Source organism: Lethenteron reissneri, chromosome 51, assembly GCF_015708825.2.
Source record: "Lethenteron reissneri isolate LAM-NWPU_2019-01 chromosome 51, ASM1570882v1, whole genome shotgun sequence".
NCBI classification, from domain to species: Eukaryota; Metazoa; Chordata; class Hyperoartia; order Petromyzontiformes; family Petromyzontidae; genus Lethenteron; species Lethenteron reissneri.
This window is the reverse complement of record NC_083829.1, coordinates 9,625,056-9,637,516: the sequence shown is the minus strand read 5'-3', so window position 1 is coordinate 9,637,516 and position 12,461 is coordinate 9,625,056. Positions and strand designations below refer to the sequence as shown.

Sequence of the window (12,461 nt, the reverse complement as noted above, 5' to 3'; positions counted from 1 at the left end):
GATTGTTCCACGTGTCATCCGGTTTTTTCCCCCTCCACGTTTATAAACATGCGTTTAGAGTATTTGGCTGCTATAAATTCCCGCATAAGCAACTTCGTTGAACGATGTGATAGCAAGGACACTTATGAAAAAAAGGTTTATATATGACTCAGTGGGCCTTACCTGGTAAAATAAAAACAGCAACAATTTAAATGCCCCTTTAAAATTGGTCATCTGCAGTTTTTAATACGTACCAAATATCGGCACAAATCAAATCAATTCTTTCTAGATTTGAAGTTTTCGTGACTGCAAGGATCCGTACTCTTTGGTTCTTTCGGTAAAGTTACGTAGGTGAAAAATAATAAAATAAATTAGCTTTTTAGAAAGAACCAAAGAGTATAAATCAAATCAAGCCGCCCGAACACACCAATTTAAATTCCCGGATTGTCCGGCACAATGATTGACACGTGTCAATTACAGCGGGGCCTTAAAAACAAATACCTACCGATACGAGACATTTTGGCCAATGGTCATTCAAAGCAAACATTGAGGATTTATAATAAATTTGTTTAAAAAAAAAGTTTCCCCAATCAAGTTATTTTTTTAGTTATCTTAATTTTGGAGCTTTCGTGACTGCAAGACTTATTCTTTGGTTCTTTCGGTAAAGTCACGTATAAAGATAAAATAATAAATTAAATAATCGCTAATTTTATTAAATTAAATAATAGCTATTACTTTATTTATTATTTTATCTTTATACGTGACTTTACCGAAAGAACCAAAGAATATTTTTTTGTAGTTATCTATAAGTAGAGCAGTGTTTCTTAACCTGGGGTGCGAGACATGTCAGATTGTTTTGAAGGTCAATAATCGATAACACAAATTCAGCACGGGCACATAGGTAACACCTTAACTTTGTTTCATCAAACCCTGTGTATTTATTAACATTGTACATGTTTTAATGATTGCTAACCAAAGGGGCGCTCGGCTACAGTAAAGGCTGTGAACCACTGAGTTGGAGCAACAGACAACCCCATCATTAATCAAAACAAGTTTTCGGAAACTAATTTATATTAAAAGTTACGGAATGCTGCTGGCGCATTGCTTCACGACGGACAGAACGCCGCAAGGTCAATGTGGCCCTTGTCAAGGTCACGCCGGCCCTCGATCTGAGGTCACCCGGCAAGAGATATTTCGCGTTGACAATCACGGCGAATGGACACGGTGCTACTTGGCCATCTTATTGAGGAAAAGAACGGTCAACAAATGTCGACAATGGGCTCATAGCAACTCTATAATGCACTTCAAGAGGCCAGGATTATCTAAGCTGATGTCAACGCATGAATTAAAATGTCAGGCGTTGTCCCACTTCTGTAACTTTCAGAAGTGAAGTCGAAACCGCAAATTGAGTTTTCTTATTGGTGCTAAGATGTAGACTGTTTTTGTTCCTTTAACGTCACCGCTGCATTGATGTTTTAACAATATTAACATGCCATCTTAAAATGTAAATGTGTGGTTATGTTGCAGCTTGGTTTGTTTTTTTCCCCAATGTTACATCTTTATAAATAGTATCAATGACCCAGCCAGATTGCAGGCAAGTGTTACTTCGGGAAACGATGACTGGATACTTTCAATGGGATGTTGGTACAAAAAGGCACAAAGTGAGAACCCGTTTTCATTGCAAGATCTTCCAATACATCAATGAATGCAAGAGCCCACAGAACAGAGATGCATAAGAGCACAAATTATTCAAGGGGAGCACTCAAAATACCAATTTAATTGTGGGAATAAGAAAGGCCGTTTACCTCAGGAAATTACAACAAAAAAGTTATAAAGGATTGGTATCCATCCAGCTTGCTTTTTTTTCATAACGTACCCTTAAATATGCTCGTAAATCTTGCTAGAAATGCAACGGCACGTGCAGAACAGAAATCTGAACAAGGAACAATTGTCCTAAGAGTTGGATATTGTATGAATAAAGCAGTTTTTTTATTAGTTTTTTTTTGTTAGTAATACAATTTGCAAAGTATGTTTTCCAACAATATTACAGGTGGGCAGTGAAGTTTGCTTTGTGCATGGTAGCACAGCAGCTACCAGCACTGGACTGTGATGCAGGCATCTGGCACAAGATAACATGGAAGCATACAAATTAAACAAAATACACATAGCATCTCTTTCATATATGAAAGCAAATATGCAATTTATTAGGACAAGTTGTTAAATGAGGGGAAATTCATTATTGCAAGTATGACAAACATAATGTGTAAATTATAAGATCTGCTTCTTTACACTCGTAAAACAAACACATTTTTGAAATACATTAAAGATTGTTGAAATAAACTTAAATGCATGGAAGGGGCTTCTACAGTAAAGCTTGTTTTACATGAGACAACGTCCCAAGTGACAAAACAAGTTTCAGCTCCCCAGGTCTTCATAAATTGTGTGCCACATCTTGCCATCGAAACAAAGGTATGGTCTCGTTTCACCCATCACTTATTTTACACATCCAAAAAGGAAGCAATCAACTCAATTTTTTAATCATGCAGTTACCCTAAGAGCCATCAAACCAAGAAAAAAAACAGGTACGAGACAAAAATGAAACTAAATTTTAATTCTGATAATGTTGACATATACATTTTACAGTGAAGACCAAAATCCCAAATGCTCAGTCCAGGAAACAACCAACGTAATGCAAAATACACTGTGGTTATGCCGGGCAGGAGACCATACCATGAGGACAGAGCATATTAAAAGCAAGCATGCAACTCCTGCCTAAGCACTCTGCATCTCCTTGCCAATCTTGTAGCTCAGGATTTTGTTCCAGTCGATCTTGGTTCGGGTGACTGGCAATTGGCGGCGAAGAGCCTTAAAGGTTGTGTCCGACATCGTCTGATAGTTTTCCGAGATCGCCGTCTGCAAGATGAACGCGCGAATAATTTGTCACGCGAAATATTAGCACGTGAAATATGGACACTGCCGACGGAACGCTTTCGACTACAACTTATAAAAGCAATTCCTACGTGTTTTACGTCGTAACATACGAATGCACAATATCAGAGACACAATCCGAGGACAAACAGGAATTGTTTTTCAAATATTACAAACATTAAACGTAAAGAAACGTCGGAAACAAATTATACAATTCGTCAATTTATAAGAGCAATATTTTACTCGAGTGCTTCTTTGAGATCAGAGGACAGAACTGTTGGCGACTGTGCAAAGTAAGCAAGTCGAGAAGCATTTAAAACACATTCCTGTGGGGGGGAGCTGGTAGGAACGTTGGGTTGCTCGGTCAATGGCGGCGTGGTGTATTCCGCAAATATGCCCGACTGAGGGCGGGCACAAGCCGGCGTGAGTAGGTTAAACGTTGAGTTATATAAGGGCACCACGGGGTGACCAGCCCCTCCCCTCCCCACCCAGCCCCACCCCTCCCATTTTTGGATGCACGACGGACGGACACAATAATCCCCTGTGGGCTGGTGGAACCAGGTGGTTCCTACCAGTATAATACAATGGTGACCAGGCTTGAGAGAGCTTGGCAGTCGATGGGCATGGCCTGGGGAAGTGGGGACTGTAGTAGCACTGGAGGTATCAGCATGGGCCACAGCTGTAAACACGTGTTCAGGAGAGTTGGTCATGCTGGGGGCAGCAGATCAAGCCAGGAGGGGGGTAACTTACGATGACTTGAAGGACATAGCAAATCGTACATTACAAAATATTAGTGGTTATGGTGATAATCATAACACAACATTTTCTTCGTTGCTTGCCTTTGGCAGGTTCAATTACATTCAATAAGGAGAACCGGTACAAAGCCGAGTTTTACCTGATACTCATTCTCAGCATCTTCGATAATTTTGATGAATGCCTTGGCAGCTTGAGATTCATTCTGCAACAAGAATATCAACAAGCCGGGAGAACCACGGTGAGCGATTCTCACTCCCAACTGGAGTGTCCCATTGCTTCCTGAGATCGCGTCTGCACTGCACGCTCGATCTTCACTGCAAACGTCGCTGGCAAGTGACCGTCTGCAGTCTACGGGATTTAGATTTGTATTTACTGCAGCAGGAATGACCCAATTATCCGTCGGGCTCTATTTCACGGGCGTTGTGCGACGTAAGACTACGCGTGCTCAGGCGAGCGAGGATGACCTCAAAACCACAATACTCTCAGCAGAGTTGACGCCATCAGACGTGCACACCATTGCAGGCCAGGTGCAGCAGGCCCACAACAACCGAGATGTCTTCTTGGTTCTTTCGGTAAAGTCACGTAGAAGGAAAATAACAAAATAATAAATATAACACGTAATAAAATAATTATCACGACGTTTCGGCCACAACACAAGCTGCTTGCGTTGTGGCCGAAACGTCGTGAGAATTATTTTATTATGTTTTATATTTATTATTTTATATTTTTCCTTCTACGTGACTTTACCGAAAGAACCAAGAAGATGAATCCCTGCAGTCATGAAAGCTTTAAATCGAAATTTAACCGAGACGTCGTTTTACCACAGTCTGCCAAACCTCCACTACTCGTCCTAATGCTGCGGGGTCGGTCTCTGAGCCAGCAGCAGCAGGCAGCACTCCCGTTTGTGAATGCCGTGGTGCGTAGACACCTCAGCCTCACTCGCATTCACCACCAGAGGACGCACGTGGTACACACAGCACGTGGTACACACACAGCCACGCACGGACCACAAGGCAGGGTTACCTCTCCTCCTCGTGGGTGCAACTGCGTGGCGATAATATTCTAGCGCATTGGTTCTCAACCTTTTTTGGCAACTGTAAACCCTTGTTGACTTTTATTTCAACCGAGTACCACCCCCCTTGTCTGAGCTAACATGGTTCGAGAAATGTATGAATAATGAACACCAATAGTTTAACCAATTACTTGTTGGTTTTTTTCGGTAAAGTCACGAAAAAAACCAAAGAGTATGAATCCTCGCAGTCACGAAAGCTTAAAATCTAGAATTAAAGTTTAACCAATTGTCCAATTCAACGACGCTCTCTGCATGCGTGACGTCATTTGTTCACGCTCGCTGGTTACTCTTGGAAACCGCATAGTTTACGATCAATGAGTTTAGAAAGAAAGGTCTTTCATATCGTTCTAGGTTACCATATGGACTCAAATTTTATCGGAGTAATTTTATTTTGGCAGATTCATACGTGATTATTCACCAATGACTCACGTACGGTATAATTTCACACATTGATAAATCACTTCACGTACTCCCTGGGACATTGCCACGTACCCCCAGGGGTCCGTAGAACAGAAAAATAATGACATCCTCACCAAGGAAATGTACAATTTCAAATAACTAGTAGCGTGTGTTGGTCCGTTAAATATTTAGAGGTTGAAAAGGGGCCGGGACACTTGAAAAGGCTCGGAACCGCTCTTCTAAACTCTTAATATTTACACAAATTGCAGTTTTGTAATTAAACTATTTCAGATAACCAGCCGACCATCATTACACAGCTTAAGCAACTGAATCCTATGATAATTTTCTGGTCTTAACTTGAAGTCTCTAAAACGCTGAACTTTTACTCAACATTGCAAGTGTGCCGAAACAAAAATCACATGCAATGCAAGGCGAACGCGCTCGCCGTACGAGCGCAGGCGATATGGCATTTTTTAAATTTCACTTCTAATGGGAAGCCCAAGGGAAACACAATAGCAGCCGAAACGGATAAATCTCGAGTGGCGTGTGTTTGCGTTGCGCTACGTACATTACAGGACATGGACTCCTGCACATCCTTGTGGCTCACCAGCTGCACATTTCCATCCTCGTAGTAATGGACCTGCGACAAAGGGAGAGAAAGTGACACGGCAGCCGCCACGTGCACCACTGAGCGACGGTGATACTTGCCACGGAAATTGTGGGCAGGCTTGGGGTACGCGCGCGAGGCCATGCCGAGTGGCCAACGGCTCACAGCAGAGGTCGCAAACGGGTTTTGATTCCTTACCCGTACCCGGCCGCACCAGGGTCGCAAATGGGTACCCGTACCCGTACCCTACCCGAAATGAGTGACAAACAGTTACTCACCAGTGACTCACGGCCTACCTGTACCCGTACCCGGCCGCACCAGGGTCGCAAACGGGTACCCGTACCCGGCCGGGTACGGGTAGCCGGGTATCGGGTAGGGTACGGGTATCGGGTACCCGGTTGTGACCTCTGGCTCACAGGTAGCATGTCACGTGGTTTAGCCTCGGGTTATCGGACCATGATGGACAGCAGATGGACCGCTGTATTCCCCAGCCTCTGCCTTGTTTTGGCTCAACGTTGCGACATCGTTCCTGTGCCTCACATTTGTTTGATCGTTGGCTGCTGCAAGCCACCCAGGAGCCACCGAGGAAAATCCCGACACTGCTGGTACAGCCATTGGCAAAGGCAGCAGAGGACCAGGCCCCCTTGCACTACAACAACAAAAATAGATGCTTGGGCATTTAATGGTGGAGCCGATGGGGCAACATGACACCATCAATGTATACTCTTCTGCCAGAGTAACGCATTGATGGGGAGGACCCTGTCCAGATGTTTCCAGTACCTTGTGAGTGTTTACGCAATCAAACGTGGATTACATCTTGTACATTTGCAGCAATATTTGTTATTCCACTGCTGGATCAGGGCAATGGAACACGGGTGGAACTGCCTGACTAGGTCAATCATGAGGCAGTGCAGGACCAAGGGGACTGGTAGGAGGCTCCGAAAGACTACTTTCATATTGGAGCCAGTTCATCGATTGCCTTGAGGGCTTGTGCTGGCTCACAGCACACTGGTAGCAGTGGTGTTCATTCACTTGCACAATGCTTCGAAAACGATGTCGACAGCAGCAGATGAATTCCGACGGCGGTGAGAAGTAACGCAGTGGAATGAAGCTCTCACCTGGATCTTAAGGATGCCGACCACCTGTGCTGTGGGCTGGGACACTGTGAACTTCCATTCGGATCTCCAGCGCCCGTTCCTGGGAAAGGCACACACGGTGTCAAGTGTCAAACGCCTTCGCTCACCCCGCTGAAGCAGAGAACCTTGCGTACACCAAGCCAACATTTTTCATTCTAGATTTGAAGTTTTCGTGAATGCAAGGATCCATACTCTTGGTTCTTTCGGTAAAGTCACGTAGGTAAAGAAAAGAAAAATAAAAGATTAAAAATAAATACATTAAATCACGACGTTTCGATTGCAACACAAGCAATCATCATCAGGTGTGACAACCACAGCAGTAAACTTTCTTGCTGTGGTTGTCGCAACATTTTTAAATCCACTAAATGTACTGCAAATTGTTACTTATTCCGAGGCTAGCAAATGGGCAGACAATTGTAATCGCCGCTCTGTGCAACTCACAATGACCTATTTCCTGAGCGCTGAATTTCACATCTGGCCAAAAGACCTCTGGGAATTACCATCCAAACACAACTCAAAATTAACAAACAGGTTCTTGTGGATATACAAAAGGTTAATTTAATTGTCAGCACCCACCAAAATTAAATAATTGTACTTTTATAACCAGCTAACAAATGACACTAAATTCTAACATTGTCCAGCCACTCTTCTACGGCAAACGTCTGTAAGCCATGGTGCATGTGGCATGACATCAACTGCTTAATGACAGCACAGAGAAGGAGGGGAGCAGAGATCACAAAGCAAACAAAACACAGCCGTCAGGCCCAGCATTTGCAGCTCGTCACTGTTCACAGGCTTGCGAGCCACGCAAGAGAAAAATTAACCCGTAAAAACAAAGTTTTTCACTAGAAATCCTTTATATGCGTGGCGGCTAGAGTCCTCTCGTCCTCTGGCTTGAGATGGCGGCCACCTATGGGTCAGATGATTGCCAGCCACCATTAAGCAATTGGTAATTAAATATAAAAAAAAAATTCCTAAAAAGTGTAAAATTTAGGAAAAAATTCACGAAAATAAATTGTCACGCACAACGAGTCTGTGTGCAAAATGTCAGCTCGGTTGGATCACGGGAAGTGGGTTAAAAAACGACCGAAAGATTTGCACGGTCGTAAGCGCGCAAGCAAGCAAGCAAGTGAACTTAATATAAAGGATTTAAAAATACCAAACTTTGCGAAGCTCTCAAGCGAGATGGCAGGACAGGAAGTGGTTGAAACCCATCTGTTCGGAGCAATGTTACACCCTCGTATGGGCGGCGTGTTTTCTTCGTGTGCTCCCGTTTCCTTCCCAACTGCCAAACACTCATTAATGCATTTGGCCAAACATTGAAATGCAGGAACCTCCTGAAATAGAATCCTGAGACTCAAGTGAGGCTTTCCTCGATAAACAAAGGGCACTATTATGCACTGGCACAAGTGTGTAGGGGTTTCAAGTTCAAACCTAACTTCCTCCCCCCCCACTCATGAAGATCGGTCAGGCCGAGTCTAGCACGTGACGACGTGGAACCTTGCGGAACCCCTAAGACAAAACAAACGGGAGCTTACGGACAGGACATATCCTTGAGCACAAAAGACTTCGCAAGCACGATAACCAACACGAGGCTGGCTCATAGCCCATCAGAATATCCTCTTGCTCGGCTTATTTTCAGCATCTATGCTCACTGCAGCGTTGCATACAAGTTCATTTTGTTAAATAAAACCAGTGTAGTCTCAGTTGCAAGAGTGAGATGCCGGGAAAGGGCGCTGATTGCTACGTATAATCCCAATTGATTAATTTGTGGGTAAAATGTAGGATTTGTACCGTGACACCGGCACACAACGACACACTCGAGTGCGCAAACGACTTCAGGGGATCTAAAACAACCGCCGCGATCCAGACGTAGCGTCGTAGCGCCATCACGGTTATAACCGCAGCGGCTGCTGGATACGAAACTGTGAACCCCTGCAATGAGCGGTGAACGCAGCGCCACCGCCGCGTCACCACTCGGCAACGCTGCGTGGGACCACTGTCACTACGGATACCAGCGTCGAGTAAGGAGAGCAATTAAGAGGTGCCCACCTGGCCATGTCCAGGGTGATTGCTCACGAGACACGTAAACACAAGGATACACCGCCGTGCGCCGTGAATTTACCAGAAGTTCTTGGGCTGGAACTGATGGCTTTCGATGCAGGCTATGATTGTGGGCTGTCCATCGATATTCTTCCCGTACACCTGTCAGGCAAACGCAATGTTACATGCACAGTACATATTTCACATTTTTTAGGATAATGATTTACTGTAATGCAAAAATCATAAACATGAAAGCATTTCATTCATATTGTGTCATGGCCTGGAAATGCTCCCTTGGTGCGCAGGTCAACTTTACATGCCAGTTTATTGTCTTTTTTTCCTCCAATTTTATCCCATTAGTCCTTTTCGGTGTCATGTCATGAGACTTTACTTATTTTACTTAATCATCCAGGAAAGTCACACCGAGTCGCAGATCACTCTTTTTCAGGCGGGTTCTGGATGGGGAGGGGGTTTATTTTAACATGTTTTTAGCCAATTAATCAGCGCTTGTACAAGTTGGAGGAAACCGGAGCACCCGGAGAAAACTATCGCGTGCGAAGAATGAACAATCATCCAATCACAACTGGCACAAAGCAGTGTGACCTTTTCGTGTGAAGAGGAACAGTCCACGGACACAGATATTAAAGAGCTACCTCTAACGTCCCTTCACGTGATCTCTGTTCGACACACTAGGGGGCAGCGCCTTTCCAAATGCCCTGCCACTGGAGGCAATATTCATGGGACGTTGATCAAACGGATTTCTCAGGAGCTGGAATCCGGACTGATGATAAAGTGCAGAGCCATATTTCATACCATGTTGTTTTTTGTGCAGTCACTGGATTGGTGACCAGGCCGAGACCATCATCTCAAAACACTTGAGAATCCAGTTTGATCACGGGCAAGTGCCAAGATTCAAACAAAGGAACTTGGCCATGTCGGCTCAGTACTCTCTTGGCGTCTGAACCACATGGGCTGGTGCCACGTGCCAATAGAATAAGCTGGCCTTAAAAGTTTGTCCAGATACTCATACAGTTTGTTAGACAGGTTTGTATTTGCTTTGCTCTTAGTGAGGTTCACAAAGTTACACTGATATCGAATAACTCTAAGTGTCTTCTTGGTTCTTTCGGTAAAGTCACGTAGAATGGAAATAATAAAATAAAATAAATAAAACATTTAAAAAATGTATTATTTTACTATTTCCATTCTACGTGACTTTACCGAAAGAACCAAGAAGATGAATCCCTGCAGTCACGAAAGCTTTAAATCGAAACTCTAAGTGTCTTTGGCTCTTTTGAGTGTTCAATGAATGGTAAAAATTATCAATATAAATTAAATGGCTTAAAATCCTTGGAATTTCTAAATGAAGCTGATTATTTTTAAACGTACTCGGATTTGACTCTTCAAGTCTTATTAGGCGTTTCACTGAACCCTCCTTCCAATCAAAGCAACAGCCTCCAGCATGCATCAAAACACCTCTGTTTGCTACATGTTGACAAGACACCATCCTGTCACTGCAATGTGGTGGCCACTTTGCAATGCACCCGAGGTGTCCCCCAACTTGACACGACGGGTCAGCCCGAACGACATTCCTGCACTTTCGTGCATTTGTTATAGGTCACAGAAGCACTCTAATTCAGCTGCTTCCCGGCTTAATCGACAATGTCTGTTTTGCCATGCTTTAATCACCGACCCACTTCTTAACATTTCTTTCATGCACGGTGTTCATGCGGAAATCTGGCAAACTACTTGGCAAACTTGGCGCCCTCCTGCATTAGAAATCTAATCACATCATTCTGCTGGAATGAAACATCCACTCCGGCCATCTTGTTGGTTACGACTTACTGCAGCGTCTCTTGACAAGATGTTAATGAAATAAAACATGTCGGGGGAATGCTAAATTCAAAGAGCTCAAGTACACGCAATGCATGCAAACTGGTAGCATGCCATCATGCGCTGAAAAATAACCTGCAGATTTCCCAAATGGGTGACTACAAACATCGGACCCCTGCTGTAAGTCTCCCGACGTGGGGCAGGCTTTGCCGGGTAAACAAGCAAAATAATAATAAGGATGACAACAGAGCCGGTTTGTATTTTCCAGGCCCGTACCCCCCCCCCACACCCCCCGTGCCGTTGCTGCGAATGTCGAGCGCCGTACCGTGCTCACGCCGTTTGGGTAGTGCTCCTTGACGTAGGCCTGCAGTGCGTTGTCCACGTTGGACCTCCAGGACTCCATCACCATGGCGCCGTCCCACGACGAGATGTCCGACGCTTCCTTTCGTAGATGGTCATACTTGAAGGACTGCTTGGTGCGTGGGTCCAAATAATGGCCACCGCCAATGTCACCGTGCTCTGTGATCAGTACCTGGCAAAGATCGCAAGAAAAAAACACGGAAATCTACTCAAAGCACAGGCCGCGGTTAGGCGAAGCGTAAACAATGCGACTCTTGTGCCAAGACCATTACTTGAGTCCAGCGTTAAGAACTGGCAATCCATAGCATCGCTCTATACCCTTGCGACCAAATGTACGACGAAATAATTTGTCTAATTGCCAAGAAAGTTGAACAGCCAGCACAACTCTAAACATGAACAGAAACACAGCCCTATTCTTAGGTTTTTTCGGTAAAGTCACGTAGGTAAAAACATTAAAAAGTAAAATAAAATAAATAAAATAATGATTTTTATTTTATTTTACTTTTTAATGTTTTTACCTACGTGACTTTACCGAAAAAACCTAAGAATATGAATCATTGCAGTCACGAAAGCTTCAAATCTAAAACACAGCCCTACTCAGGAGTAGAGCAACGTGGAAGGTATTGGGCATAAAAAATCAGATAAAATACATTCTACTGCAATAAAGCCTCATGCTGCTTTTTTCAACCTCTGAGAACATGTCCCTCAGCACCACTGAACCTGTCATTCTACCAAAATGGGTTCATAAGGCAGAGATTTAAGACAAACATTTTAACCCAGGCTCGCCTGCCAAACTCCGAATCCAGGCATTAATGAATGACGATCACATCCACTCCCCAAGTCAGCCGCAGTGCAAATTGGTGTCGGTGGCAAGCCTGTTCCTCTAGCCATCAACACGGCCATGGGTCCTCCTGATGCGTGGCATTAAAAATCCATTAGAAGCCCACAGCGACAATTATGAGATAAAAGCTCCCGATTTCAAGAGGCTCTTCCTATTTCATGCACTCCAAACGGCGTAAATATGCCGAGTCTTGCCAAGCATTCATGACCTACCCATCGAAATCACGGAGCACCCAAACTCTCATTACACATCGCTGAAATAACACACTTAATGTGCAGTGACACGGTCTAGCGGTAGTGCGTTCGCCGCTTCTTGCAGTAGTTCACGACTCCAAACGAACGCCGCCCAGATTATTGCTGCTGGTGTTATGATCGCAAAATGTATGCATGTACGTTGAACTTCTTTCAACAGTGCTAATCGGAAGTACGGGGGAAGGAAAAACTACACAAAAAGCAGTTTTAAAGAAATGAGTTTTCAATGTAGATGGATTTAAAAGTGCGTGGCTCCAGT

The 12,461-nt window shown here is 44.1% G+C and overlaps 1 protein-coding gene across 1 annotated transcript in view; it reads right to left on the bottom strand.

The window, feature by feature from the left end:
• Positions 1-1,724: 1,724 nt before the first annotated feature.
• Positions 1,725-12,461, bottom strand: part of LOC133355515 (F-actin-capping protein subunit alpha-2-like) — a 32,668-nt gene continuing 21,931 nt past the window's right edge. The window contains exons 5-10 of the mRNA XM_061572843.1: positions 11,076-11,282; positions 9,003-9,082; positions 6,860-6,938; positions 5,703-5,774; positions 3,803-3,865; positions 1,725-2,892 (exon numbers count right to left, since the gene is read on the bottom strand). Of these exons, the coding sequence (XP_061428827.1) occupies positions 2,752-2,892; positions 3,803-3,865; positions 5,703-5,774; positions 6,860-6,938; positions 9,003-9,082; positions 11,076-11,282 (642 nt within the window). The 3' untranslated portion in view covers positions 1,725-2,751. The remainder of the gene's footprint in view (positions 2,893-3,802; positions 3,866-5,702; positions 5,775-6,859; positions 6,939-9,002; positions 9,083-11,075; positions 11,283-12,461) is intronic.